The sequence below is a fragment of the Cyprinus carpio genome, chromosome A14 (genome assembly GCF_018340385.1).
Source record: "Cyprinus carpio isolate SPL01 chromosome A14, ASM1834038v1, whole genome shotgun sequence".
Lineage (NCBI taxonomy): Eukaryota > Metazoa > Chordata > Actinopteri > Cypriniformes > Cyprinidae > Cyprinus > Cyprinus carpio.
The window spans coordinates 15,814,430-15,839,478 of NC_056585.1; the positions used below are offsets into that span (position 1 = coordinate 15,814,430).

General features: G+C 37.0%; 1 protein-coding gene across 9 annotated transcripts in view; it reads left to right on the forward strand.

Moving 5' to 3' along the window:
* Positions 1 to 25,049, forward strand: part of LOC109077190 (rap guanine nucleotide exchange factor 2-like) — a 96,911-nt gene that overhangs the window by 42,648 nt on the left and 29,214 nt on the right. For 6 of the 9 annotated variants that reach the window (XM_042770008.1, XM_042770013.1, XM_042770015.1 and 3 more), the window contains 3 exons: positions 1,940 to 2,015; positions 4,523 to 4,690; positions 9,639 to 9,656. In XM_042770008.1, the coding sequence (XP_042625942.1) occupies positions 1,940 to 2,015; positions 4,523 to 4,690; positions 9,639 to 9,656 (262 nt within the window). Of the gene's footprint in view, positions 1 to 1,939; positions 2,016 to 4,522; positions 4,691 to 9,638; positions 9,657 to 19,265; positions 20,211 to 25,049 lie in introns of those variants that run through there. The other 3 variants (XM_042770010.1, XM_042770012.1, XM_042770016.1) reach the window with 2 other exon arrangements.

Consider the following 25,049-nt stretch of genomic DNA (forward strand, 5'->3'; position numbering starts at 1 on the left):
GTTAAAGGAATTATACCTGAAGTATCAAGCTTTGCTAAACATGCCTCAAGCATCCCGATCCCTGCAGTGTCTCCAGTCACAGTTCATGGTTGTTTGGTGCTGCTGAAATGTGTCTGTGAGCACAGACCTGAGAGGCAGCAGAGCTGTTTAGCACTCACTGAAGCACTACAGTAGAATCCTGTTATTGCATTAATTATTCTACTGTATTTCAGCATGTCCCGAAGCCTTGCAAATGTATCCCCTTTTTTCCCTCTGACTTTCCCACTGACAGCACTTGCATAACAGCTCTTTAATCTTTGCTCTGCTTAATATGGAGAGATGAAAAAGAAGCTTATTTACTTTGGAGACCCCTATGTTCTTTGCTGTGTGTTAGTGCCTACCACGTTCATCACAGAATCACATTCCAGACACCCGGAATGCTGTGTAATATGGAATGTAGGGGCCGACTGGGTGGGCATCACGTCTCACCGGGAGTTCAATTCCCAAGGAATGCGGCGCGTTGGCTGACATTAATATATGAATGTCTGGTGTTAATATAATTTTTAACTTTTTTTTTTTTTTCTTTTTTTTTTTTCTTTCTGGCTTCTACAGTACAGAGAAAAATAATTTCTGTTTAAACTCTGGGATTTAATAACCTAGAGAGTTTTTCCCCTTCTCTTTTCATTTGGCTGCGCTTGTGTGGTGAAAATGTATTCCATTTTTCTGTTCCTATTGCATTTTGCGGTTTAAATTAGACTTGGAATCCCTGATTTTCAGTGTGGTTTCAGACTATACCCACCGGATCATCAACTATATCATGAACAATGAATGAAAACACTAAATCTTGAGGTTTTGTATATGGATAGAAGCCTGTAAGGGGAGATTAAGAGCATTACAACACAGAGGGCTCATTGTGTGTGGTCTTAGAATGAGGAACAATGTATGTAGAGGCAATCGCACCTGTTAGTCCAACTATATTAGCTAGTTGCTATATCTGCCAGCTGCGCTTTTACAGTAACCCGTACAGTGTACAAATAGCTATATAACAGTAAGTGTAGTTTTACCAATGTAAACATTTAAAGAAGCATGCAAATTGTCATTGTAAGGTATAATATTTCATATAGTAGAGTATTTCCATAGTAAAATCAGCCTTGCTTTGTCAGTCAAAGTTTTCTGAAGTCTGTATAGCAGTTTTTCTGACCTCTCACCCAGCTAAACCACTGTAAGGGTGTGTGTGTGTGTGTGTGTGTCTCAACTTTGGACCAAAGTGTCACCTGGCAGCTCATTCAGCTGCAAAAAGTGTCTTCCAAGCAGCATTAATGGTGACTCAACAGACCAGATGAAAAGTGAAGTGTGCAAACAGCACCAAACAGAATTAGTTTAGTTTAGTTTTCCTATTTATTTTAGTTTAGTTTAGTTTTGCTTTTTTTCCCAATTTATTTTATTTTTGCCTTTTTGCTTTTAGTGTAGTAAAGACAATAAATGATTGTTTGAAGAAGAGGCAATGGGGTTAAGAAATGCTATTTTCTGATTTAGCATTTTAACCCAACAGTGCAAGTGATTTAGTGAAGTGCAAATATGTGTATCTATTTAAAGATGTTAAGCCATGTCCACCTTAAAGTGAGTATTTGCCTTCACCTTGCATGGAACTCCACCTCACATTTCCATTTCGATTTTTTTAATATTTATGTATTTTTTTGTGTTGCTACTCACACACTCCATCACTTTGCACTGTACTTCTTTCATTAGACTGTGATGTCATCCGGTGGACTTTTCCAGTCTGCTCGTAGTCTCTTTCCCAGTGGAGTCTTAATGCCTAGGCCAGGAACACTGCCACGAGTGTGTGGAAATGTGCTCCTCCGGCTTGGATTCTGAGCACGCATTCATTCCCACAGAATCGGATTCCATAATTGGTTGAGCGGTTTGTAACCTTTCTTTCTCTCCTGTTCTTCTCCTCTAGTTTTGGGAAGAGGTCTGCTGGGAGTTTACGTCGTGGATGTGAGTGCATCGTTCTGGAGCCATCCGAGATGATTGTGGTGAGTAATCATGGAACAGATAATCATCTTAACTTCATACTCTTACTAGTCACACTATATAATTGCTGTTTTGTGCTGTAGTTTCATTCCTTCTCCCCAGTGGTTCCCACAGTTTGCTACGCTTTACCCTCAGGGGTACACACGAGGTCAGATTTACATAGGCATTACATTACATAAGCAGATAACAATTTCAGCTCTTACCGAAACTGAATGCACTGACTAAAAACCCTGTTCCAAAGAAAATGTGATGGTTCCATAGGAATGATGGTCAGCTGGTTGTCCAACAACTAGTTTTCACATAAATTGACTAGTTTATCTATATAGTCTTATTTAAGTTTGATGTTTTAGCATTTTGTAGCTTAATTAGCATGTTGCTGTATCTTTGAGACCAAAACACTCTAAAAAGTTGTGCAATTGACTGCAAAGACATGTCTTGTATATTTTAAATGCCCCTGAAATCATGGGCTTTGTGAATATTTTACCATACTAAGTACTTACATTCAGTGTCTTTTTGACATCATGAACTATAAGTTTTATTTAAATATTTAATGATTATAGCAATCAATATTTGTAGAATTTCTTTTTGACTGATGGTGAAAATAAAGTGGCAGTCTGAATATAAGCTACAACTTTTACTGTAGACTTTTTAGTAACAGCTGTATTATATTTGTTTATTTCGAAGTTTATATTTATATAAGGAGAACAATTTAGTTGTATGCTGTCAAATGTAACACTGTTGTTTTTTTTTTTTTTATTTTGTATTTATATAAGGCCTTATACAAATAAAACTTCGAAATACATACAAAAATAGTTACATTTGGGAACCACTGCTCTAAAGATAAAGGTCATATAAATGTTTCTGTACTCCTCTACATCTGTCTCTTTCTTAGTTTGAATTTGACATCTTGTTTACATTTTCCCAAAAGCAAATTTCATTGTGGATTTGTTCCTCTTAAATATCTCAGCCCTCTGCCCTTAATGTTCAACATGGCCTAAATTCAATGCTCTCGCCTTTCGCCTTTAAAAAATAAATTGATTTTATTTTATTTAGGAATGCATTTATTTGTGTGCTTATGTTTTATTATTTATTTAGTGTTGTGATGTATGTTCACAAGTACAGAAAGACCCAACCTATCTACATTTGCAGCCTCGGATTTGGCTAAGCTCTTGGGGTGGCATGGAAATGTGCCTACATGTGATACATTGGGCTGCTATATACATGCTATATACATTCATGCATGTTGAGTACACACTACTGTTCAAATATCGGTGGTCAGTAAGGTCATTTTCAAAAAAAGACATGAATAATTTTATTCAGCAAGCATGCATTAATTTATAATGTTACAAAATATTTCTATTTCAAATAAATGCTGTTCTTTTAAACTTTGTGTTGTAAGGTCATTTTCAAAAAAAGACATGAATAATATTGTGTTCTTTTAAACTTTGTGTTACTTTTTCCCCCCAGATTCTTTAAATTATCATAATTTGTTTCCACCATAATAATAATTATAATAATAATAAATGTTTCTTGCTTTAGAATGATTGTATGGACAGTATAAATTTAGCTCAATGCATAGAACATGATGCCAGCAAACACCAAGATCATGGGTTCCAATCCCAGGGAATGCATGTATTGATAAAACATATAGTTTAAATCCCCCCTAAGCCGTTTAAAATCATCTGCCAAATGCATAATCGTAATCTCTTGTTTGGGCGATGGCCACTGTCCTCGACAGTTGATCGTGCCCTTGTTGGGTAACTCATCTGTTATCACTGGCCGATGCTGCCCTGTAATTACAGGCTGAGGCAGGATATAGATATATGCACTCTCACTCGCTCACACCGCCCAATATATTCCCACTGCCGGCAGTTGCCATAGCAGCGGTTGGTACGGTAGCGAGAGATTTGATGTGTAATCCCAAAGGCAGAGTGGGTGTGAAATGTGAGGCTGCAGCAAAAATAAGGCAGAGGGATAATCATGTCACATTTTATGGCGTAATGTCACAGTGGCCAGCCCTTTTTATATGCAACTTATACACGTCTTGTGTATGATGATGCCACCCTCCTTCACAGTCATTCAAAGACCTGTCATGGACCGGTTGCACTGCTTTAAAGACATATTCTGGTGCCACACTGACAGAATACGCAGCAAAGATGGAGAATAAACATTGATCCGGAATACGGATGGTTTGGTTTTTGCACTTGTCTGCCATTTGAACTTTTAATTTCTAGGTAGAATCCACATAATGTGCAAAATTGAGCACCGAAAAACCCTTGCACCTGCTCCTCTGAAACTACATCTCGCCTTTTCTACCTTTCCTTTCTGTCTGCTGTGCGCCTGTCTTTGACGTAGGCGTTTGAGGCTCAGCCCACACACACACACACAGAGACAGGCTCACACACCCACTTCTATTTTTACACAGCACCAGTAAGAGGGGTGGGAGGGGGTGGGGGGTGAGGAGAGAGAGAGAGAGGGAGTCTCACTCAATTCGCTCCTCCGTTTGCAGGTGGACTATATGGATGAGAATGAGGAGTATTTCCAGCGGCAGGCATCTCACCGACAGTCCCGCCGAAGGTTTCGCAAGATCAACCAGAAGGGCGAGCGACAGACCATCATTGACACCGTAGACCCCTATCCTACCGGCAAGCCGCCCGTTGCACGGGGATACCATACGGTCAGTCGTATGCTTTAACTTTACCTGCACTGCTTCTCTTTTGCCCCTCCCCCTGTATGAATGTCTGCCTTCCTGTTCCTCACCTGTTCGGCTTTGCTTTCCTGTTTGTTTAAATGCTGGTAAATGTGTCATTGCAAATGCTTTTTTTATGCATAGGGATTGATGGTATGATCAAAATCTGACATTACAGTATCACTGATTTTAGATTGTTGTATCATAGTATAGTTATTTGTACCGGATTTTCAATTAAGAATGGTTTAGATATTAAATAATAATACAGTTATGCTTATTTGTTGGATAATCCAATGAATTAAACAATATTTTATTCAGCAAGGATGCATCAATCAGATCACAAGTGACCGTAAAACATTTAAGTTCAAGTTCATAATTTTACAACAAAAAACATAAAACATAATTTCTAAAGGATCAAAAACATAATTTCTAAAGGATCATGTGACACTGATAATTCAGCTTTTTGCAGTTCTGCTTTTTTTTTTTTTTTTTTGGATAATCCAATGAATTACATTTATTAAAGCTTTATTGGGATACAATTTTTATTGTTTGTATGCAAACCAAAAAATAAATAAAAATAAGCTTCACACATTATTTAACACATAACTCAAAACTAATATTGTTAAACATACTAGTTAGAGTCTTAATTCTGACTGAATGAGTCGTTTAAAACTGTAAAATAGCCAATATGTGCAAGTTTATCTCTCTTTTTTTTTGTTACTTTCATGTGTAAGTAATTCGAATAGTGATGATGTAAATCTGTACCACTTGATGCATTTCTAACATTGCATGGTATATACTGTCATTTGGTAACATTAACCACTTCTCTTTCCTCGTATTACCAATGTGGAAGGAACAAGATTTCCGTATCCTTCCTATCCTTCCTATGAACTTTGCTCTGCTACTATATTTGCATTTATTCCATGGTTACTGTAAGAATCTATTTATTTAGTGCAGCTACTACAGCCCCATCCTCATGGGGTTGTTCAATTATTTGTTTTTATCTTCTGCCTTAAAGGAATATTCTGGGTTAAAAACAACTTAAGCTCTAACGACATCATCTGTGAGTGTTCATGACTCTCTGAATTTGTCAAAAAGGAGCACAAGAGAAAAAGTTCTATACTGTACAGTTTTTACAAAGGAAGCTGGCAAGTGTGCAGCACTGGAGCTATTTTTACAATTATTTCACATACTGATTTTTTTTGTTTTTTGTTTGTTTGTGGTGGATGAGTATGGGTTTTTTATGTTTTAAGTCTTTTGATTTTTTTTTATTTTTATTTTTATATTAGGCAGGTTGGACAAATTATTGTAGCAAAGAAAAAACTGCTGCTTAAAACTAAAGCCAACTTATCACATTACCTTATAAAAAGCTAGTCTGAGATTTATGGGTGCAGGCTCATTATAAAATGTTAAAATAGGCAGTGAAATTTTCAGAAGCTCTCTTCAGCTCATTACTACTGCTTTTACACTAATGGATGAAAAAAGTCAAGCTGGCATCAAATAAACCTCATTCTCATCCCTTACTTTTGGACCGTTCTTTCAGTCTCTTAAAAGTTATTTTTACCAAGCAGCAACTGTTTTGTTTGTGGCTGTATGTGGAAGAAGCTTTACTTGTTTCCATTATAGTTGCTCATTTTCCTTGTTGTGCTGTGGTGGCTGTTATTGTCTCTCTGTAGGTGTTAGCTGGTGTTCTGCCTATGTGTTTGCTGTCAGTGTGTCGTGTTGGCTTAAGATGTGCTGGTGTTTTATGCACTCATTCCCCACTGTGCTCTGGCCAGGTTGAAGTGAGAATGCACAGCACTGCTACCATCTGTATGTGTGATATACAGCATCACTGAGGCCCAGCTGAGTAAAGAAAGAATACAGGTTGAAGTGAGAAGTTGTATATTTACATTTGTTCAGATTAGATAAAAGATTCAGATATCTAATATTTACATTAGTTAACAACCATAATTTGTTTTTTTCATTAGATAATTCGTAATAAAATTATTACATTTGTTCACCATAATCTTGGATATGTGGTAACATCCTAGCCTGTAGGGTCAACTTTTGACCCTCTTAATATATCCCAAAGCTAACACCTATTTTTCAAATCTGTCATCAATTGCAGTTACGTTATTACATTAACCCACATTTAAGGAAGTATTGTCATTTACATTTATTTGCTGTTATGTTATTATATTAACCAGCATTAAATTAAGTATTAACACAATTTTGAAAATGGCTTTATTTTTATTTATTTTATGATTATTTTTGATGACATTACTAACATATACATTTTTATTTAATATTATATTTTTTTTATTTTTATATTTGCTATTTATTTTTATTTAATTCATTGAATACAAAGACAAACATACATTTATTCAGGTGAGTTTTAATTTTGTGGTTATTCAAAGGATGTTAATAGCAGGTTGTAAGGCCTTTTAATATGCCTTTCTTTCTGCACCTTGAGAGAACGAAAAACAGGGTTGTATTTTATTCCACTAAATCTCCAGAAGATTTGACAGCGAGACTCTGCTTTCATAATGTCTTGTGAATTTTTGACACAGATGTTTCATGGAAGTTCAAAGCTGGACCCTCACGTAGACACATTCCTGATGTTTCTCCCCCAAATCTACTGCAGTTCATTCCCAGCATTCCTCCCATTCCCCCGGGAGAGAAGCCAGTGTTCCCTCAGCTTGTTTGGAAACTCTTGTTTTGTTTATTACAACGGCATACGTCAAGCATCATTGAGCTAAATAGTTTTTCCCTCGAGATACATTAGAACGGGACACCAAAATCATTCCCACCATTGTATCTTCTCAGCTGCACAGTTTTTCCCAAACAGCTCCCTTTTTGTTGTTATGTTCTGTGGGAAGTGATTTGGCCCATGTTTTTGTTCTCAGTTCAGTGGTAGCTGGCTAAGAAAGCTCACAGTAGCGTCTTCAAGAGGGACCGCAGCGCATTGGATGTTAAGCTGACGGGCATTCCAGCTAATCCGTGAGTTTTTGAAAGTGCTTCCACGGTGGGATTTCCATACTCAGACATAGCCGAAGGTGAAAATTCACTTCACAAACATTACATCATGGATCAGCCTTGAGTATCTCACATAACCTTATAGAGACTTGCTGACTGCCATTAATTTGATTCAATTTCTGGCACCAAAGTGAAATAATTGTACTCTGTGCTGCTTGCCTCACACAACTGAACTCGACTGAGTCTTTAAGCATCGCTGCCGTAGATGTGATTCAGATTTGTCATACTGTATTTGGAGGCATCTTGTAGATGCACAATGATTCAAAACAGATTGGAGACAAATAATGAGGTACAGTTCATTCATCTCAGTGATGTTAGTGGATGCGCAACACTCCTTCTGCACTCATTTAGTGTGCTTTCACACTAGCACTTTTGGTGTGCACCCGGGTTCGATTGATGTCAGAGTTCGGTACGGTTGGATGATGTGAACGCTGTCGAACTCTGGTTCGGACCAGGCAATTGAACCAAGTTTGAAAGCACCCTTTTGGATATTACACAGTCTAAATGTTTGGATAAACATTTTTGGATATTACACAGTCTAAATATTTGGATAAACATTTAAGGATATTACACAGTCCATCTCACACTAAAACAGAATGGCTCTAATGTTAGAATGTTTTTCACTGTTAAACAATCCTAACATGGATTTAGATTTTTTCCCCCTAATTATTGCTGCATGAAATTATTAAATTAAATTAAATTAAAAATTAAAGTAAAATTAAATTAAATTAAATTAAATTAAGTTTAAGTTAAGTTAATTAAGTTAAATTAAGTTAAGTTAAGTTAAGTTAAGTTAAGTTAAGTTAAATTAAATTAAATTAAATTAAATTAAATTAAATTAAATTAAATTAAATTTTTATTTTTATTTTATTTTATATTTGAATTTAACTTTTTTATAATTTGGTGTAGTGATTATAGACAATGATTGCGTGAAAAAGAGGCAATGGGGTTGGGTAATTTTATTTTATTTCATACATTTTTGCTCAGTTTTTAGTACAGTATTTTGCTCTGTTTTGAGGTGAAAACCCATCAGTAATTAAGCCATTATGTATATTTTTTGCTGAAAAATCACAAGTTATCAAAAACACTGAGGGGATTTGTTGAATTTACACTCATATCACACTAACAATTGTGCTGTAAACACCCCATGAAGTCAAAATTGTAGTTTTAGTTCATTGCTTTGAGATCATCTGTATATTAATCGTTTAGAATTGATAGTCTTTTTTTCCTGTGACCTTTTTCTGTTCTCATCTAGTGTAGCAAGTGCTAAAAGTTGGTTTAAGACTATGATGTAAACTTTTAATTTAATTTATTTATTTATTTTTAAGTTATTTCATGGAATATCTTTGTTTTTCTGTCAATAGTGACTATAAGACCAGTGAACAGTGACTGCCTTCTTATTGTGTTACACTGGGTACCATTTTGTCTCTATAAATCTGTCTTTTTCCCTCCCTCTCCGGGACTGTGGGGCAGCTGGTCTTTTAATTATCATGAGACCCTCGTCAAGTCAATGAATGCCAGATTTTCCCCCCTTCTTTTGCATCTCTTAGTTACTGGATCATTGCGTTTCATTTTAATAACAATATGACCTCCCTTTGGTTGCATAATTAGCCACTGTTCCATTCACCTGAAGTGTCCAAGTTCCCTTATGTTAGCTTTGTGGCTTTTTATTTCAGCATCCGCCTCATGTTTCTCAGCTGTGTGTGTGTATGTGTGTGCACTACCCTCTTTTGTTTTTTGATAGCATTTGAGCTTTTTTTATAAAGGGATGTGTCCCTCTCTTCTTCCCGTAGTATGACTTGCAAAGTGCTTAACAGGGGTTTCTCTGAGCCTGCTCTGCTCTTCAGTAACCCAGGCTGATAATAACTCTCCTCTTCTCTGCTTCTCTCCTCATGGCCTCTTGCTGGCTCCTCCACAGGAATGCGTTAAGGCTCAGGTATCGTACTTATTCACTGTTTTTCTTCCTTTGTGTGTGTCATTTTCCTGCTTAGCTGTGATTATATTCTGTATGTGTGTAGGTATATATGTGGTGTGAGATAAGAGGTTATGACCCTGTGACCATAGCAATATGGCTTATTTGTGTGGATGTGGTTTGTTTGTTGTGTGTGGCATTTTTTTTTGCCAAAATGAATGTTTGGTCCAAACAGTGCTTTAAAAGTGGGTTGATGCTTATATATATAGGGCTGGAACGGGTTCAACTTCGGTTTGTTTAAAACGGTTTAGAGTCACGGGTTTTCGGTTCGGTATGTGCTAGATTTTTTAGAGAAACTATACTGTCAAATAAAAATAAGAAAACTAAGAATAATCTATCTAACTACATGCAACGGCACAAATAAATACAAAAAGAGTTAGTAAAGATACAAATAAAATTTCGTAAGGTTAGGCTTAATTGTGCTGCATACAGAGGGCGTTCAGGCCCATTTTGCGCAAAAACAAGGGTGCATGTACAAGATATTTGTGTGCTAATGTTTTATATGTGTCTGTACAAGTTTACCGTGTTGTTTGGAGCGGCCCTAGGCCGGATGGAGGATGCGATGGGTACACTTGTTTTGCCGTAATTAGATTTCAGTGAGGAGTGAAGCAAAGCGATTGATGGAGATGGAAAGTGTGATGCGTGTTGTGTAGAGACGTGGGAAAGTGGAAAAGAGTGAGAGAGGGAGTCTTGTCAGGTGTTCTTGTGAATAGTCGGCTCTATTTTTAGAGCTGTCCTCAGTGATGGCTGCTTGTGTAGTGTAGAGCAGAGACGAGAAAGAAATGCACTTAAAAAGATTTAAACACACACAAACATGCAAAGCATATCACATGGCTTCGAAGATGCTTGGGAAGATAAAGTAACAGGCTTGTAGTGCCCACTAGGTTTTAATTATACCTGTCACAAATGTAATGTGATGAAGAAATATCACTAAACATTCATCTGTCTATTTCATACTTCCAACACTCATAGCATTGTAAGAATGAAAATGATTTCTTCGGTAAGATGATTTCTGTCCTAGCTAATCTGGTCGCATAAGCAATAGAAACAGAGCAGTTGACACCCATGTTGTGAACACCCACCCCGTCCATAGGCTGGTTATGACTGTTGTGATAGAGCTGATGGTTTAAGCCACACGGACGTTACAAATGATAGCAGTGGGGCATCAGGTCCAGATGGACGGCTATCAGCCAGGAGCAGTGTACCTTGCAGAAACCTTTCGCAGTGCCCATCGTCAGCCGTTTTGGTTTGCGTGTCTTATTCATCCACTCTTTTCTGCTCTCTTGCGCATATTCAGTTTTCACGCAGTTGTGTTGTAGATTACCATGCAGACATGGGCAAATAGAGGTTGAACAGATGTGAGTGGTCAACTGATGATATACGCCAATAATGCATATCATCGGCCGATCTTTGGGCATTTTTTCAATAATCGGGGGCATCTCAGGCCGATAACGTTTTTCTGCTTGGCCAGTGTGTTAGCGACTTCTATTTTGAAACGGCGCTGAGAGGCAATGCGCAATCGCCACCCTGAGCACACACATTGAGCACATCTCGACCTCGTTTTCATACGGCATCCTTAACAACAGTTCTGGTCCTAATACGTGTTAGATAGTCCCTGGCTCATAGGGCTGCGATAGATTAAGTCCACATGCTATATGATAATGCGCTTCATGGATCAGTGTACAACGGCTCTGTGTAGGAACTTAGCTTGTCTCCATTTGAAAAATACGCCCCACGTGTAGAATGATTTAACGCTGATTACAGAACCCGGCTGTTTACTGACAAATAGTGCGCATTAAATCCCGCCATACGGATTTTAGCAGATTTATCTGATCCCTCTACTGTCTAATAATCAGATTGAACGGTTTTTTAACAAAATTAATTAAATGAGGGAAAACAGAAAGTATTATAAGGATTGCTTTTATATTAGCCCTATTAGTAATAGAAAGGCAAACATAATACTTTCGCATTTGCCGTCAGCATAAAACAGAAAGTACGCAATTATATAATTTACATAGAAACGATCTTTGAATTTGACTAATATACATTCTAATTTCACAAAACTTGCCAAACGCTAGTCGAATCCAGCTGTGAGATCTTGTGAAGTATGTGTATCCAGCATGATCGCGTGTTCTCTGTGTCACGGACGGCCCGTGTGAATTGAATGCTTTAAACTTTAAACTTCTGATTTCAAATTATGCCGTGCTTTATGCATTTGCCCACTGTCATATTATTTTATTTTTATTTTAACTGTGTTTATTTTACACATTTATTTTATAATTTGTTGTATTATTTTTTATTTTTTATTTATTATTAATAATAATTTAATTTAATAATATTGTATCTTTATATCGGCTATCGCCCCCCCTGCTTTCCAAGATATCGGCATCGGCTGTCAAAAAACACATATCGGTCGACCACTAGTTGACAGTTAAACCATTGTGCTGTAAAGTCCCATCCAGTGACCATTTATGATTATGCTTTAACTTTTACACCTGGAACTTTCTTTCTCCAAAGCAAATGTCTTTAGCTTTGTTCTGTTATGGCTAGAGTTGTGGATCAAGAACTGATTCATATTCAGATTCATATATGGGTCAAACAAATGATATTTGTGATGTTCGGTTCTGTAAGTGGGTCTTAACTCTTTTTCCTGCTTTGCTATGGCATTATCCCTTACTTGTTGCATGCAAAGAAACAAACATGCAACACAACCAGTATGCTCTGATTTATCAACACATGAATTGCTTCCTCATTAATCAGTCTCAAACTCATGAGTCCTCACTGGTTCGAACCAGACTCACTGAATCAGTTGAAGTGGTTTTTCACCTAATAACTGAGCTGCACATCATGACTTTAATCATTTTTTGTTTAATTTTTCTTACTGACATGTAGAATACTTTCTCTACGTGATTAAAAGAGTCATTCATGGAGTCGAATCTGAACCAGAATCGTTCATTATTTTTGATTCCCATCCCATTGACAATTTCTATGGAGTCACATATTTTTTAATGATGACGCATTTACCTTTTGTGTGCAGAAAGTAACTAATTATTTAGATGAGATTCTCCCACTCAGTGTTTTATTTAAAATCATTACATATGTAGAAAATATGAATAATTCATATCTGAGCCATAGTTTTGTTATGTGCATGCTTTATCACATATTACAGAATGCAGCTGCTCTACTTCTGGAAGAGGGGAAAAACACACTTCCTTCTTTGGGTACTGTTACGTTGACCCTCCGCGCCCTTCATAATTACCAGAATGCCACATCTCACTTCACCATTGTTTTTAGACCAGCAACTCTTCCTCCTGCCTTTATTTCCTTTAGAAAGTCACTCAAGCTCTCTTGTTCTAGTAGGAAATCCCTTTCCTGCATCTGTGTTTTGACAGGAAGCATGCAGGATTGGAAGTGCACTGGTGAAACATGGACACTATGAACCCTGATATGCGGTATGAGAATCAAAGAACACTTATGAGCAAGCAAAGGCGCTTTCTTTTTCCTCCAGAGGATTGAACACCTATGCTGTCTATAGCATTGATCTTTAATTAGTTCCATGCTAAACATATCCCTCCAAGACATATCAGCTCTGCTTAGCCACATGCTAAGAGAGAAAACACACTTTTGCCGTTGGTACACAACAATAATTGGGATGCAATCACTTCAAGTTTTATTGTCCTTTACACTTTTACGAGTTTGAAACATCAACTGCTGCAAACAAATTATTCTGCCAAATAATAGTTCATTTGACTAACTGTTAGCTGTTTATGGTTGCCGAACAATAGAGTCTAGTAACTATTTGCATTTTACGACAGTTTAAAACACTGCTAATCTTTTCACAATATAAATAATCTTTTTTAACAGCTGTTGTTTAGCAAAAAAAGCACCTGTAAACGGCACACGGTTAACTAGTGGGCTAATGGATTGTAATACTGAACTGAAAAGTTGTTTATTGTGAAAATGAACATTAATTAATCAAATTATTATTGATCATTTGTGTCTTTTGTCATATTGCTGTTTGGAACTACTTTGTCCTGCCCAGTGTCACCCTTTAACACATTGTTAATGCATGGCCTGTCTTGGTTTATATTTTTTAATAACATACAGTATACAGGTCATTTGAAGTTGCTCTCCTTCTTGTAGAATAAAGGCAGTGGTCCTTATTGTTATGCATGTGGTGTTCACTGTCTACGATCTTAACCAGCCCTAACACTGCATGTTAATTACTGTGCAAGTCATTTAGAAGATTACTCCATGAACTAAGCATCACTATAGACATTTTAATGTAATGAAACGGGTTAATTGAGTTGTTTGTTGGACTGGGCCTTATATCACAATGTAAATAATTATATATCATGAAAATGATATTTATATTAATGTAATTATTTGCCCGCGACCCTACAGAAGATAAGCAATTTGGAGAATAAATGGATAGATGAATATAATTATTTTATGTAATGATTTATATTTTTGTTATTTATATTGGTGATAAGTGCAAATTTAAATAATTTACAAATTAGATTTATTTATTTTTTTGCCAATTTAATGGACACATATCAAAAACAGATTTGGTTTAAATCAAAAGACTAACAAGTTATTGTCTTGAATTGTTAAGGACTTTGTATTTTTGCTTTTCTTCATGTTTCTTCACCATGCTCAGATATAAATAATGTAAAGAAGGCCTGTCCACTTTAGCCAAATAAATATACTGTATATACAACATTATGAACAATGTTTTTTACCTTATTCATTAGCATACATTATACTTCAATACTATATTAGTGGTCTCAAAAAAAAAAAAAAAATAGTGTTTGCATTTGCTTGTCAGTGTTGCGAGGAGCTTTCTTCATTGTCAGACTGTAGCTTTATTCTATCTTTTTGAAGAATGAGTGAAGTCTAGCCCTACTGTATTTAAAATTTGAAAAGGTTTGGCTTGAAAAGAATGATCCGGAAGAGCTTCAGTCAATGTTAATCCTATCTGTCTGCCCCCCGTCTTTCTTTCTCTATCGCTCACTCCCACTTCCTCTCATTTCCTCTGCATCCCGACTCCCTTGTGTATAGGTTGGAGAGGGATCTTTGACAGTTGTGCTGTTTTCAGCAGTAGAGGGATAGCTTTTCAAAAGGAACTAATATCTCAATTTGTATTCTGAAAAGCCTCTTAGAGCCTTGTAGGAAGCTTGGCATATTTTGCCTACATCATCAGTTCTCAAAACCGCTGGGTTTTCCTTCTTTTTTTTTTTTTTTTGATGGATTGATTCATTGATCAAACCTTTGATCAATAAAGTTAATACACCATGCACTGTTTAATATTATTGCATGTTTTAATGTATTGTGCTTTCGATTTGAGCATCGAATAGAAACCAAAACAGCTGTCATTTGATGGAACTTGGATGACATAACTAGTGAAAGTCCGTTAATCCACAGATAATTGGTCATTTTAAAATGATCAGAATCCACACCATTGTGTTATCTCCAAAGATTATTGACTGATTTCTTAATGTTCTTAGTGGATATGTTTTTTGTTTTCTATTGTTTTTATTATTATGATTATTATTATATTTTTAAACAAATTTATATAGTTTTTTTCTTATTTCTCAAAAAAGCATACATCATAGTATCATTGAGATATTACTGTAATTATTGTAACATTTTTTGTTTTTATTTAAATTTTTATTAATATTTAGAATCTGTATATTTTCCATTTTCATTTTAACTCATTCCCTGCCAGCATTTTTTGCGATTTTGATGATTTTCACTAAAATTTGATGGCTTCCAGTATATTTTGCTGAATTAAATATATGCAATAGACCAAAATAAAGATCAGAGCCTCTACTTTAAAAAAAAAATTAAAAAAAATAAAAATAAAATGTTTTATTCTAGCTTAAAGTGTTCTTTTTTTATCAACAATTAGGTAGGTTTCATAAAAATGTATAGTTTTGAGCAAAAAGGTAAGAAAATCAAATTTTTATCACAAACTACATCTGGATATTATTAAATACGATTATCAAGTCATAAATCCAGTAAATCGCTTCCATCAACACCTCCAAAGCTTGCACAGATATACACCACTTCCTGGATCAACATTTTTCTCCGTAACATTATGCAGTTTTCATTTATATGCAGTCTATTGCTGATGATCGCATTATTTTGAATATGCATCTGTTTACATAAGAGATCGCTCGTTTCTCCATCCTGTTCACGTGTGTTTTTGTTCGGGAGGTTTTGTATTCATTCCGAAGATGTTTAATAGCACCCCCTGAGTGTATAACGAAAAGCCGTAAAAACTCGTCTTTGGCGGGGAAGCATAGTCTTCTAAAAGATGAGATAACTCGTCAATGGTGGGGAAAGAGTTAATTATAGTTTGTTATTTTTAGTAGTTTGTCATTTTTTGGTCACATTTTTTAAGCCTACATTGTGTTTATTAATTTGTATTTATTGTTTTATTTATTTTATTTTATTACATGAAGTTAAATTGAAATGAGCCGAAAAAAAAGTTATATAATATTGTACAAAATGTGGGCAATGCAAAATGTGTTTTGCCCCTTTATTTACATCATTTTATCAGCATCTTGTTTGTTATATTTAAATTGTATTATATTGACCACTTTGATCTCTAGTTATCTATATGAATTGGCCTGTTTTAAAAACCATATAAGTTGATCTAAACAGGCAGATTATTATGCACCTTAATCTAAACCCTATTTGCTCACTTCATTCCTCAAACAAATTTATTTCATGGACATGGATGCTCTTTGTTGTTTCAAATGAAGCGGAGGCTGCTTGACCCAGTCTCAGCCTTTCCATAATGAGCATCTTTTGTTCCTTGATGTGACCCTGTTACCACAGTGACGTAATGACGCTCTGTTTCCCTGTGATGATTGGTGGTTACTCTAACGACGGGACGTGGCAGCACCTGAGCTTGTTTTGGTCAGGCATCACATCAACGGGGATGATGTCATCGGGGGTTGTTTTGGTCCCTGTGCATAGCTGGAAGCCTTCCAAAATTTCACTCGCTAACGCTAATCTGTATCTTCACACCCACATCACTTTTGTAAGCACAAACATGCAAGCTGGCTGTTTCTATTTGATACGGTTGTGAAATGCTTTTGTCTAAGCATAACTACTTTATTGCATATAATTAGCATTTCATTGTATTAAATTGGTATAAAGCCTTTGATGCAACCATTAATAACACCCATTTTAATGAAAATATATTTTCTTGAGAAATTATTCCTTTTAATTATATATATATGTATGTATGTATGTATGTATGTATGTATGTATGTATGTATGACATTAGCATAATATATGAATATTTGCTTAAGTTATCTGATTGGCTGTCTGTTGGCCTATTGTCCTTGAATGGATTGTTCATATTTTTCTTTGTTATTCAAATTGTCATTATCATATAGTTTCAGTCTCAGGGCCCAGCCCAGTTCACCTCTCTGTGAAACAACAATGAGCACTTTATACTGGATGGACAGATGATTGATTGGTTGAATTATAACATTTACTGTACGTCTTTATTTTGACTGACAGAGAGAGAGATGGACCTTTAGGGGTGTGTGTGTGTGTGTGTGTGTGTGTGTGTGTGTGTGTGAGAAGGGTGAGCTCACTTCCGTCATCACAAAGCTAAAGGGTTGTGTGTAGGCGGGGCTGTCAGTTGCCTAGAGGGGGTAACCGGAGTGTGTGTGTGTGTTTGGTGGGGGTGGGGAGTGAATCGGCAGTGTTGTCATAGTAACACAGAGGATGTCAGAGAGCCATGTGCTCTGCGCTTCTGTCGTCTGCTCCCGTCTTCCATATCTCCGTCTCTCTGTCTATTTTTCTTCCTCTCCAGCTTTCTCTCCAGCCTTCTCTCACACTCTCCCACCCAAACCGACCAGGAAATGGCTCTCCTCCACGGTTGCCATGCCAACTGCCTGCAGCCCTGGTGGTGAGCGGAGGGGAGCGTGATAATGACATTACTCTCGCTGGGCTAACTGTGCTCATCCTTCATTTCTCTTGTCTTTCCATCCCTCTCTTCCTCTCTGCCCCCCCACCACCATTCAACTCTCTCTCTCATCCTCTCTTATTTCCATATCTGCACCTCAACCATTGCATGCGCTTTTATTCTCATTTTCTCATTAGCACTCTCTTGGTCTCTTGCAGTGTCTGTGTGAGTATGTGCGTGTATGTTTATGGGTAATTCACATGAAATACTTTTGATAAGTTGACATGTCCTGCTCAACGTGCTATGTTCCATCTAAAAATATTTTAAAAGGTATGTCTTTGCATGGTTCTAGCAACACCAATGTCATAGGTTTGATTCCCAGGGAACATAAATCAATGTAATACATACATGTAAGTGTAACTTGCAAACACACACACACAAACAAAATTATAAAACTAACAAAATTATAATTATATGGACAAATTACAGAGATGCTTGTATTAAGAATAAGTTCACTTCCAGAATAAAATATTTCCTGATAATTTACTCACCCCCATGCCATCCAAGATGTTCATGTCTTTCTTTCTTCAGTTGTAAGGAAAGCTGAGGAATAGAGGTCTTACCTAGAGAAACGATTTGTCATTTTCTTAAAAAAAAAATTAAACTTATATACTTTTTAACCACAAATGCCAGTCTTGCACTAGCTCGACTTCACGCATTACATAGTCACGTTGGAAAGGTCATGTGAGACGTAGGCGGAAGTACCGACCCAGTGTTTACAAAGCGAACGTGCAAAGAAAGTCAAATGACCTTTACAAAAAAAAGTAAAACAACGATGTGGGACGATTTTGAAGTTGGAGGAGAAAATGAAATGGAGTTTTTTTTTGTCTTACCCTACCTTTCTGAGCTAACCGCACATGACCTTTCCAGTGTGAAGATGCAGTTTTGTGGTTAGAAAGTATATACAATTTTTATTTTTTTAAATGACTGATCGCTCCGCTAGATAAGACCTTATTCCTTGGCTGTGATCGCGTAGAGCCTTTTGAAGCTGCATTGAAACTGCAATTTGGACCTTCATCCCACTGGCCACCATTAAAGGGGTCATCGGATGGCCATTTTCCACAAGTTGATATGATTCCTTAGGGTCTTAATGAAAAGTCTGTAACATAGTTTGGTTAAAATTTCTTAATGGTAGTGTAAAGCAACACCCTTTTTACCCTGTCAAAAACAGCTCTTTTCAGAGCAAGCTGTTTTGTTGCATTTTCCTTTAAATGCAAATGAGCTCTGCTGACCCCGCCCCTCTCTTCCGAGCTGCTCTCTGAGAAACCACACAGAATGTACTTAAACAGTAGGAACAATTTTTAAAAAAAGAAAAAACATAAAATGTATACATATTTCCTAGTCAAAACAGAGGTTTGGGCCAGACATGTCAAAAGGACTGTCATTTTTTTATTTAATTGAATAGCCAGTAAGCTTTCACTACATTCTTATTGAAGAGAGTATGTGATTGGACAAAAAAAAAAAAAAAAAAATTTTTGCAATGTAGTGCAAGATGACATCATCACTACATTTGGTTTGTTCCACTGAGAGAGAAGTCTGCTGAAAGATAATTTTGCCAGCTTTTAGGATAAAAATAACTAAAAGACTAAAAGCCACGACTTCATTTTTAAAATGGTAAACAGTTACAGAACCTAACTTTCCTTATACATATTAATGTTAACCCTGGAGAAGATGGTATGTTATGCGTCAACTACCCATATGTGTGTTGGTGTGTACATGTGTAGTATAGCAGGCACCAGCGGCGTTCTTTCAACATCAGTGAGGGAGGAAGGAGGTTCCTATTCAGAGCCCCCTCTCTTCCTCCCCCTCCACACACACTCACACACACTCTCCTTTACACACTCACACACCCCCTGCTTTGGACACAAATGAACCGGGAGTGTTTAACAAAGACATTCAGGATGCGTGAGGTTGGTTCTCTGGTCACAGTCTCAGCTAATGGTGCATAAAGCCGTTTGCGTGGAGACGAGAGAGACAGAGGAAGAGGATGGGGAGGGAGTGAAAGTGCTGTCAGCCATTTTTGCCTTTTTTCCCCTCATTTTTTATACCGGCGTCGATCGGCATAGGTCATCACTGGTGGGAGAGTCTTACCTGAAACAGAAGATTGGGTTTTTGCTCATTCCTGCTTGGATTTCTCATCCTTTTCTTGTTTCTCCTTTTGTTTTAATTTCATCCCCTTTTTGTGGACCTAGTGGATGGACAGATGCCGTGTTCACCTGACAAGGAAAAACGTTGATATTTGTTTGTTTGTTTTGGACTGGGAACCGTGTTGTTCGCATTTAGTGCATAATCTCTGGTGAACATACTCTCTCCCCCTCCTTCCCCGGGAAAGATTCTCCTCTTCTCCCCTGCAGGAGGGGGGAGAACAGACTGGAGACAGGGGAAGACTCACTGGAGGGGGGAGAGAGGGAAAGATTAGTGGGAACCAGCAGGATGCTTAAATTTCGCCCTGGCTCTGCACCTCCATTATGAAGCCATTAGTTAGTAGTGGCGGCCATGGAGTCTCCAGCCAGGCTGATAAAAGCCCCGTAAGTATCGACCTTACATTGCTAGCTCTCTCTCCTCAAAATACTACCAGCATTCGCTCATCAGATTAGCCTGATGTGCCGAACATGATCAGGATGGAGGGGAACAGCGTTAGATGCATTGATTGGCTAATGTTATATTCATTGCAGAAAGATAAATGAGTTTTATATGGTTTCAAAAGGCATATTTCTGTCTCGAACAGCGTTTCTTGGAATTCATAGCTTGTTTTTGATGCTCAGCTATTTAAAGGGTTAATTGCATGTATGCAGATGTGTTTTAATTGACATTTCATGCAAGTCTAGTGTAGCGTTATGTTGTATCATTCGACTATGTTGTTTTATGTACATCTATATTGTATTGCTTGGAATATTGTTTTATGAGAGGCTGTCGAGTGCCACGGCCTCATTCATCCGCTGCTAGTGTAATGTGTGTCAGTGTGTGAAGGCGTCCATGTGCACACCGCCCCCCGTCACCCCGCACACGCTCAGACGTGTGTGTACTGGATGATGAAATGGCCAAGATCGTGCCGTGCTTGTCACAGCTTTTGGGAATCCGTTTTAAATTTAAATGGCTTTATGATGACTGTGTGTGAGCGTTTGAGTGTGGGAGGAGTTATGACAATGCTGAACGATGCTGTCAGCTCAATATATGTTGCATTTCATAAAGCCGTTTGTGACTGAATGCATCTTTGAATGCCTCAATGCTTGTTCACATAAGTGTGTGTGTGTGTGTGTGTGCGAGTGAGTGATCACGTTCGGCGGTGTTTGCACATGGGTGGCATCGGAAAGCGATCAGCACTGGACTGCTGAGTGGAATGATGAGCACTTTTAGCTGTAAATGAATTGATCTTCTGTCAGCCAGAATGTGCTAGTGTTCGTTTGGCCTGAAAACATGTGCTGGTCTTCGAACATCTTCATAGACCCTGACATAACAGTGTGTTGCTATGCAACAAGCACAACAATTCACTGTGCAAGTTGCAGTGATGCTGTGAACAGGTGTTTTTTTTTTTTTTTTTTTTTTTTTTTTTTTTTTTTTTTTTTGTCTGAGTGAAGGTTTTAGCACAACTAGAAAAATGTATTGACCAGTCAGATGTCAGAACCAAATTTATGTTTTTATAATATTAGTTCATTCGGTGACCATCTTTGGTAATTCCACTGGGCAGCTATTTTCTATCTCGATTTTTTGTTTTTTAGATGTAAGGCAGGTATTCCACCATAGTGAGCATTTTGATTTCTCCTATTTATTTTTCAATATTTCCTCCATACTTTCTTTGATTCAGTTCAGTGCAAGAATTTATATTAATTTTCATGCATTCTTTATATTATGTTTTATACCTCTTCATTTCATGAAGTTGCATAGATATGGCTGCTGTTTTTACAATAGTAACTTCAGTTGAAGTAAAAAAAAAATTGTTTTTGGTTCCTTAGTATTCACACTACTATTCAAAATTTTGAGGTCAGTAAGAATTTTTTAATGAATAAGTCATTTATTCTCACCAAGGCCGATTTAATGTTATGTATACATACAGCAAAACAGTAATATTGTAGAACAGTAAAAATAAATAAATAAATCCATTTGAGTATATATTAAAATGGAATTTATTTTTGTAATGACAAATTGTGTTTGCTATTATCATACTCTACCTGTTGAGCTGCAAGAATTATACAAAGTCATATAGTTTGTGCTGTAACTGAAGTACAAAAGTTTTTCAAATATAATTTGGTCATTGCTCATCTTTTTGCAAAAGTCTTTAATTTTTAATAATGTTTTTATGCAAAAAAAACGAAGATCTCTACTGATTTGCATTTGGTCCAATTAGAATGTGTATACAGAGCTCTTTTTTAAGACCTGAAGGACACATGCTGTTTTTCATCATTTAGTTGCATCTTTAAGGAGATCAGAACCCGGAGAGTTTAATTGTGGACACTCTTTCATTGAATATCAGGAAGTTGTCGTTTCCCATAGCTTTATTCCCTACATTAGCGTAGTAAATATGTTGGTGTGTGTTTGTGAGAATATCGGTTCTGTTTAATCTGACGCCCAGCCGAAGCGCTTTAATCTTTTGATCCTCTCAGCTCAGGAAAGTGAGAGGCCCCTAGAGCGATGCTGAGAATTATGGGATAGGTTTGCAGCTTTGAGTCCTCCATAAACATTTTTTTTTTATAATGTCACACCTTTTGCTTTGACAGACATGAGCTCATCACGCATATAAGCTACAGGTTCACAAATCCACATTTTAAATGCTTTACAGCAGGTAGGGTTTTGTAAGAAACAAGTATGCATGCAATTGTAAAAATAAGCTTTCCTACCTTCATAAAGCACTCTTGTCTGGTTATGTAGGTCATTGAGACTGCAGTATCTTTTTGGATTTGCATTCATACAGATAAGTGTGAAGGGTCAATGTTGCCTTAAGCCCATTAATTTATTTACAGACTCCCCCAGAGGCATCACAAGAGTGATATTTGGGACCCCTGCGAGTGTAGCATGCTGTCTGTGATCTGTGCGCTGTTTGACTAAAAGTCTCTTGGGTTAATTGACAGAGACCTAACATAAATTGTGTGGTAGGAGAGTTAAGTCTTTATTATGGGCAACAGTGATATGAAAAGGGCACTTAAAGGACAGAAGTGGACCCCTGGGTGGGCATGGGAGGCAGGCCGGATATTGCTATTGACAAATGTATATTGACTGCTGTCGCTACCAACATTTTGTCCAAATGATGGCTCTGCATACCAAAGATGTTTGTAGAGTCAAAACTGACTGGGCTGTTGCTGATAAATAGAACAGTTTTGGTCATTTTTTTTTTAATTTGAGTTTTCATTTAATTTTGCCCTGAGGAGCTTATGCTACCATTAATCCTTTGCTGGACTATTTTCTTTTTTTGTGATGAAAAAAAAGGTTTTATTGCTGTTTATGTAGAATCAGCGCTCCGAATTAATGCATGGCAATTTTGTTGTTTTTGAAGGGGGCGGCGTGATATATATATATATATATATATATATATATATATATATATATATATATAAAGAAAATACTGGAAACATATATATATTTATTCCTTTTTTTTTTTTGACAGTCATGGATATTAATGAAACTTAAAGTACTGATAACCTACAGTTCAGTATGCGATGTTGAATCATAAGTTTGTGCAGTGAAGGATTCATCAGATTCATCAGCAAAATGTCAAACTCAGTTCCTGGAGGGCTGGACCCCTGCAGAGTTTTGTTCCAACCCTGCTTCAACACACATATCATGTAGTTTTCAAATAAGCCTGAAGGACTTGATTAGTTGGATCAAGTTTGTTTAATTAGGGTTGAATCTAAACTCTGCAGGGCTCCGGCCCTCCAGGAATTGAGTTTGACACCCCTGCATTAGATGAACCGGTTCATTTGATGTGAGGATAACTGAATGGAAAGATGTGTTTTCTTGCCTTTATTTACAGTACACAGCCTTGTTACATTCAATTCAGCCCGCAAACTCATATTTACAAATATATGGGTCAAATATAATATTTTATATATTGCTTTAACCACCCCCACCTTAGAGAATAAACTTCATTAGTCTTCACTGCTCCGTTTCTTGCCAGTGAACCGCCTCATAAAATGAACTGTGTATGTTAGCGGGTTGAATCTTTGGAAGGAGATAATATTTGTGTGTTGCCTGTGGCCATGAGATTTATGAAACTGAAGTACTTTATAAGAAGATCATACAAAGTTTTAGGAAGATAAATTAAACATCAAGGACAATTTGTGTAATATTTAGGACTTGGAACACTTTGTAATCTTTTATTCTCTTCTTCAGTCATAAGCCGACCCACAGGGCTAAATCTGGAGATTCCTGCAGAATTGGAACAGCTGTTGTTGTTGCACAAAGTTCCTCTTTTCCCCTGCTAACTGTTTTTGGCTAATTTATTAATACTCTCAGCACAGTTTAACATTTTTCCATGTTTAAATTCATTCTGCAGATTTTCCAGCTCAGAAAGTTAAGTGATGGGCCTAAAACAAGGTGTTCTTTCATGTTTCTCAAGACTATCACAATCCTTCTCCTTAGATGCACATAAAGAACATTTAAAAATATCAGTGACTTTCCACTTCAAACAAAAATACATTTGTCTGTTCTTAAACAATGTACATGTATTTCTGTAGAAAGCTCTTGTCATCGTAATGAAGATGATGTTAAAATATGAGCAGTTGAAACTCCTGTGGGAAACATCACGTGCAAATCACCCTCATTTACAAACAGAAAGACACCTTGAAAAATGGCATCGCTCAGTTGCTTCTCCGCTCAGTGTAAGCTGGTAACTGCTTCATTGTTCCCTGCTAGTTTCTATGACAGTATAGGGAGGAAAGCCCATGTACACTCCTGAGAAGTGAATTTACTGGCGTGGTGGAGGCTTTGATGGCTCCTTTCTGCAGTGGAAGCGAGGGGAGAGCTGATGTGTGTATCATAGCTGACAGTTCTGTGGCCATCCAGGACTGTTCAGGGAATAGCCTCGAGGAACACAAGCGAAGGGATGTGGAGGGAGGAGTGAGGCGCTTTGCTGCTATCACAGTGCCTTTATTTTAAGTGCTGAATGCACCCGCTGACCTGATAGTGTATACTGAACCACATCACTCTGAGTCTGTTCTGGTGCTTCCAGAACCCCAATTAAGTACGATTTTCTTTTTTCTTACTTCGGTTCTGTCTTTCATTTGTTCTCCCTTTTGTTCTGTCTTTCGGTTTTGTTTTTCCTCCTGTTTTTTGTTTGCTTGTTCTTGCATTCTCTTTCATTTGTTTTTTGTACTCTTGCATTTGTTTTTGTTTTTCATTCATTTATTTGATCTCTTTGTTTGTTTGTTCTTGTT